General features: G+C 41.5%; 1 protein-coding gene across 1 annotated transcript; it reads left to right on the top strand.

Moving 5' to 3' along the window:
* Nucleotides 1–1,459: 1,459 nt before the first annotated feature.
* On the top strand, nt 1,460–5,461 carry LOC139365909 (nucleotide exchange factor SIL1-like). Its single transcript, XM_071102969.1, has 9 exons — nt 1,460–2,022; nt 2,165–2,300; nt 2,413–2,521; nt 2,690–2,801; nt 2,937–3,119; nt 3,282–3,403; nt 3,530–3,626; nt 3,884–4,048; nt 4,136–5,461. The coding sequence occupies exons 1-9, from the start codon at nt 1,918–1,920 to the stop codon at nt 4,502–4,504; spliced, it is 1,398 nt and encodes a 465-aa protein (XP_070959070.1). The 5' UTR covers nt 1,460–1,917; the 3' UTR covers nt 4,505–5,461.
* Nucleotides 5,462–5,812: the final 351 nt, after the last annotated feature.

The raw sequence follows: 5,812 nt of genomic DNA, 5'->3' as shown, positions 1-5,812 counted from the left end.
CTCATGGCTACCATATATTTCCATGGAAATATAACGTTTATTTGGAAAGTAATAAAAATATAGATATTTTTAAAAGCATTCATGATTTGAGTAAATGTAATATACTAACTATTACTCTTGTTAAAAATATATGGTATTACATTAGGTGAAGAGCACATTGACTTGTTTAGGACTCGAAACTCAAAGTTTAGGACTTGAGACTTGACTTGATACTTGACGGTCCTGACTTGAGACTTGACTCGGACTTGCCTGTCTTTACTTGGGACTTGAGTGCTAAGACTTGAGACTTACTTGTGACTTGTAAAACAATTACTTGGTCCCACCTCTGGCTTGTAGCGTCATAGTCAAGAACACTCAAGGCTCTAATCACTGTCTACGGTGCTTCAACAAAGCACTGAGTAAAGGGTCTGAATATTTATGTAAATGTAATATTTCATGGTTTTATTTTATACACTACCTTTCAAAAGTTTGGGGTCAGTTAGAAATGTCCTTGTTTTTGAAAGAAAAGCAAATTCTTTGTCCATTAAAATAACATCAAATCTTTCTAGAGCTCCAACTTTTTTTTTTTTTTTTTTAACTGTTTATTAAGTTTTGAACATACACACACACACACAGACAAGACAAAGCAATATAAATCCAACTTTTTGATCTGAAGGGCACTGACATGATGACTTAACCTCATTTTTTTCTCCAAGTTCTGATGCCATGTTCAAAACATCTGGGAACTCGGAAATCTCTTACTTTCGACCTTAGTGCATTCAAAACAACAGGAATTCTGAAATAAAACTCGTACCGCCTGGGAAAAATCTTTTTGAACTGTCATCCAACTCGAAAATCCAAGTCAGAAACTCTTGCATCTTTCAAGAGCTCCGAATTTCTGAGTTGAAGATCCATGACGTCATGATCTCGTTTTTTTCAGAGTTCCCAGTTGTATTGAACGCACCATCAATAGGATGTCTATGGCCATTTCTCGATCAAATTTGCTCAACTTACTCAACAGGTTAGGCCAATTAACGTAGCAAGTTAGGGGACTGAGTATGTTCTCCTAAGATACTTCGAAAATCACTTTGTATCGAAGTGGCGAGAAAAGAGCCCGTCCCCAGATAGGATACACTTGTGCTTCCTCGCCATCAGACTGCTATCGAGGAGGGGAGGACTTTCTACATTTGCCAACTAAGGAATTTGAAACACTCATCGACCACGGTTTCCGGGTCACGGAGGAGAGAGGACGGACTAAAGGAAAAAACCCCTATGAGAAATGTAATGTAATTGCTTCACAGGGATCATACAGGGGGATCTCCATTAGCCAATCCGATTGCATATAATTTGAATACAAGGTACATGCTTTTAAATATGATTGGCTCCCGGTCGTGAAGACAAACTAGACAAGTACTGTGGGAGTGGTCTAGTTGCTGAAAAGTATGAGAGATATTAGCGAAAGATAGGAATCCCATCGGACAATGAATGGCAGACGCCCCACCAAGCAGACTGTCGACCAATCGCGTTTACGTTGTCATCCTGCGTCACTTGGTTGTTAAGCCAATCGTCTCGCAATCTCTTCTCAAAATCAGGGTATGAGTGGACTAATCTTGTAATTTTATAGTTCTTGATCACTAAATTCATGCTAATGTTGGGTTTTTGAGCTAGCACCCAATTGACTCCCATTTACTTGCCTTGTCCCAGAATGCATTGTGCAAAGTGGACATTAATGCGAATCCAATAGAGTTTCCCATCTCCTCAAAAGTATCTCTGGGCGCATCAACGTTACACGTCCATGCTGACATCTGGAATGGTGCAGTTAGGTAAATAAATAGTGCAGTGCGTCGAAGTACTCGTGGATTGTATTGGTTACCCTTTGCTGTGGCATATCAATATTGCCACTAATACGTGAGTTGTGTTAGCTAGCCTACAGCCAGTATGTTGATCGGATGCCGGAGAAGAGGACGTCAATCTACCAGACTGAAGGTAGCACTCATGCTCTTAGTATTCATTTGTCAATTCGCCCATGTTCTCAGCGAAAAGGTGAGTAATGATGAATTAAATAATTATTGACCTATACTAATTGTTATACTACTTAATAAATACAATGTAAAACAGTTTGTGTAGCCTAGCTGATTATGATAAGCCTGTACAAGAGTCTGATACAATACCCTTTGCCCTATAGTCTCCCTCCACTCTGACTGTTGTGGAGAGCCCCGAGGCCAGCCTGGAGGGTGAGGAGGATGCCCACGTGGAAGAGGGAGATTCTGAGGATTTGGATGTGTTCCATCCAACAGATAAGTGGAAGACTCTCAAACCAGGTGATTGCTAAAGCAGAAACGCACATGTGCCTTTATTACATGGTAGTGTACTGCAGATTAAGGTCTATGGCAGAATCAAAGGTATTCACTGTACACTTTTGGCATTGTTCAGGTCATGGGGTCCCAAGGGGCTCTCAAGTAAGGCTCAACCTCCAGACTGGACAGAGGGAGGTCAAACTTGGGGAACACCAGACTCTCAAATACCAGATAGATGGACAAAGGTATGAGTTGAGGATCCTATTGAAATTTGTATATCAACCATATGAAACACCATCTAAAAATGTTGCCATATAGCTATTGTACGTTAGATGGCCACACACACACACACACTACTATGTTTGCTTGAGATTACATCAAACTCACTACAGTCTTTGGTCTCTGTGAGTCAGACAGGGGAAGGAGAACACACAGGGCCCATCTGTCAGTGCTGAGGAGCTGAAGAAGGCTTTGAAAAATATCAAAGAAGGAGTGGATCCCAAAACCAGTGACAAAGAAGAGACGGTTTGCCCTGATTTGATGGATCTGTAGTTTCTTACCACAGTGGAAACAAGCGGCTGTGATAAGAGCCTAATGCATCTGTGATCCCATCTGTCTTTGATTGTTATCTTGGTCCTAAACCTGTGTGTATGTGTTCAGGAGGCTCTCAGGGCCCAGTTTCATACCATGGATGAGCTGAAAAAAGACATGGTCAGGCTAGACATGCTGATGGAGTCAGACTTCCAGATTATGAGTAGACTGGTGTCCCAATTCAACAGCTCTAACGCCACTGTGGAAGAGAAGGTTAAAGCTCTACATGACTTAGAGTACCTTGTTCATCAGGTGAGGCCCCCCAAGCATGGGATGTTTTTGTATATACTAATAGTCGGGGAGGAGAAACAACACCTCTTTTACATAGGTTAACATAAACACACAAAATAACTTTCATTTGATTCTAGTAATGGAGTTATAATTACGGTTTCCTTTCTTGTAATGTCTTGTCAGGTGGACAATGCACAGAACCTGGCATCTAGGGGAGGGTTGAAGCTTGTGGTTGATGCATTGAACAGCACAGACTATCGACTTCAAGAGAGTGCTTCTTTCGTTCTGGGATCTGCTCTATCAAGGTATAGCAGTCTTCATTAACCCATTCCAACTGTCGAATTCTAAATACCAGCCAAAAGACAGGCTGTTTTTGTTTGTATTTGTGTGTGTGTGGTCAGTAACATTATCATTCACTGTCTTCTTTCTAGTAACCCGGTGGTGCAGGTGGAGGCAGTTGAAAGTGGTACCCTTCAGAAGCTGTTAATGTTACTTGCCACTCCACGACCCATGTCTGTTAAAAAGAGGGCAAGTCCTGTTCCCACATTATAAAATTCACTCATAATACATTTTTATTTTAGAATCAGTCCAGTATATCTAGCAGGATTAATAGTCCCATCTTTAGCAGATACACTCGATGGCTTTCAATTTAATGCTGCAAGGTTTTATCACATCTGTCTACAAATATGTTTTAGAATCTGAACAGAATTTAGCTCTGACAATCACTTGTAAATAATCATTCTCTTCCTGGCACTTAACTAAGGCTAATGTTTGCCTGTATACAGGCATTGTTTGCTCTGGCCTGTTTGCTACGTCACTGCCCCTTTGCCCAAAGCCACTTCCTGAAGCTGGGTGGGCTGCAAGTGTTGGGGGATATTTTCCGAGCATCTGGAGGTGGGGCTGTCCGTGTGAGGATTGTAACCATACTCTATGATATGATCAACGAAAAGGTGAGGGGTGCTCTTTACGAAAACCTTGCCAATAATACAAGGCTAGTCTTGTGAAATCAAATGCATGAATGGCATTCTCTATTCTAGGAGCTGATCTCTCAGACTGGACTTGACCCCATCCCAGATGCATCTCACAATGAGCGTTTGCGGCAGTATGCGCAGGTCTCCCTCCAGCCACTTTTGTCAGAGCAAGGCTGGTGCAGTCTGGTACCTGAACTGTTGGCCTCCCCAGAGCACGACTGGAAGGAAAAGGCCCTGAGAACTATCCTGGCCATGATGCCTCACTGCCAGACTCAGTATCGAAAGGATTACGCCCTGTCTTCCTCCCTCAGCGCCCTACAGGAGCAGTACCAGGAGCTGGTGCTCACAGAGCAGGTTCTCGGTGACGAGGATGGATACTTTGGGGAGATCCTGGCTCTGTTGGAGACAGTGGTGCTGAAACTGAAACAAGTATAGGGCTGGGTGAAAACCCTTATCAAAGGACAATAAAAAAAACGAGAATGTAGGATTACAGAAATGCGTTCGAGTTTTGCGGCTGTGTGATAGGGTCAAATCAAATGTTATTTGTCACATACACATGGTTAGCAGATGTTAATGCGAGCGTAGCGAAATGCTTGTGCTTCTAGTTCACACATTTGCAAATCACAAGGTTGCCTTTCGGTTGCTTAGCCTTCCTTACACCTTTTTTCTGCATCTGTGATGCATCATGCCTTGGCTTGTGTCTCAAAATAAGGCTTTCCAGTCCTCCCTGAGGAATGCATTCAGCTGGGCTAAAAGACAGTATTTCTCCTTATATGGCATTTGTGTTCCTTGTTCAGTGTGCTCCATCTATCTTGTTAGTGGATTGTCCACTGTGATACTAGTGTGCCTAGTCAGTGCCTGCTGTAAGCAGTAATGAAATCTGCGCTATTTCCATACTTCCCTATGGGGTTTCATGAGAGACTGTACAGGTTCATGTTTCGTCATTTTATTAGTTTAAGGGTTTCCACTGATTTGGAAAGCCAATGTCCAGTCAGTGATACTCTTCATTGCACTGCATCATTCCGGCAGGAAGGAAAGGCATCCAGAGAGAATTCTTGTGCCTCACACATGCCTGCATGCTTGACCAAGACTTTCTTGTGTTTGAGCCTGTCAAAAAGAGATGTGTTCTATCAACTGTTTAAAATAGAAGGTTCAAATGTGGCACCTTCAATTCCAAAAAGCATGATTGAATGTAAAATGGTAAACAGAAACTTAGAGAATTATTGAGCATAATATTGAGTCTAGCTCTCAAATACACACAATTTATTCTAATGATTTGAAATGTCTTAACTGATGTCTAAGTTATTTGTTTACCATGTATTTTGTTTACTTGTTTGATAAGAATAAATCCATTGGGTAAAGGCACTGCTAATAATCTGCCTTTAACTGAGACTTTAAATTATTATTTTTTTACAAACCCTACAAAATATCTAGCCACTGTCAGTAGATACGATGGGTGTGTAAGAGGCACATCTCCTTATCTGTTTTTAGAACAAAGTAACAAAGTTCCTCACCAAAACTGTGGTGAAGTTGGGATGTCAGTGTCATTGATTCAAGGTGCACCTGCGCCATCTTATTTGTACATGTTTCTGGTTAATATGTTCTTATTCATGTAATGCCCAACCTTACTGTTTTGTCTGTCTCCACTTTGCCAGTTTTTGCTAGTGACTGAAGTGGCTCAATGACTGCATCAATCTTTGATATTCTATAAGGAATTATTCTCTTTCAGAAGCTATTTACAGT

Source organism: Oncorhynchus clarkii, chromosome 14 (genome assembly GCF_045791955.1).
Source record: "Oncorhynchus clarkii lewisi isolate Uvic-CL-2024 chromosome 14, UVic_Ocla_1.0, whole genome shotgun sequence".
Lineage (NCBI taxonomy): Eukaryota > Metazoa > Chordata > Actinopteri > Salmoniformes > Salmonidae > Oncorhynchus > Oncorhynchus clarkii.
Note: the sequence above shows the minus strand (reverse complement) of the source record. Positions and strands in the feature narration are given on the sequence as shown.

What these genes read in the sequence shown, in the direction of transcription:
- LOC139365909 (XM_071102969.1), top strand. Translation starts at nt 1,918, where the DNA reads ATGTTGATCGGATGCCGGAGAAGAGGACGTCAATCTACCAGACTGAAG. An exon ending in CCATGTCTGTTAAAAAGAGG is followed by an intron (nt 3,627 to 3,883) that starts GCAAGTCCTGTT and finishes GCCTGTATACAG; the next exon opens with GCATTGTTTGCTCTGGCCTG. An exon ending in ATGATATGATCAACGAAAAG is followed by an intron (nt 4,049 to 4,135) that starts GTGAGGGGTGCT and finishes TCTCTATTCTAG; the next exon opens with GAGCTGATCTCTCAGACTGG.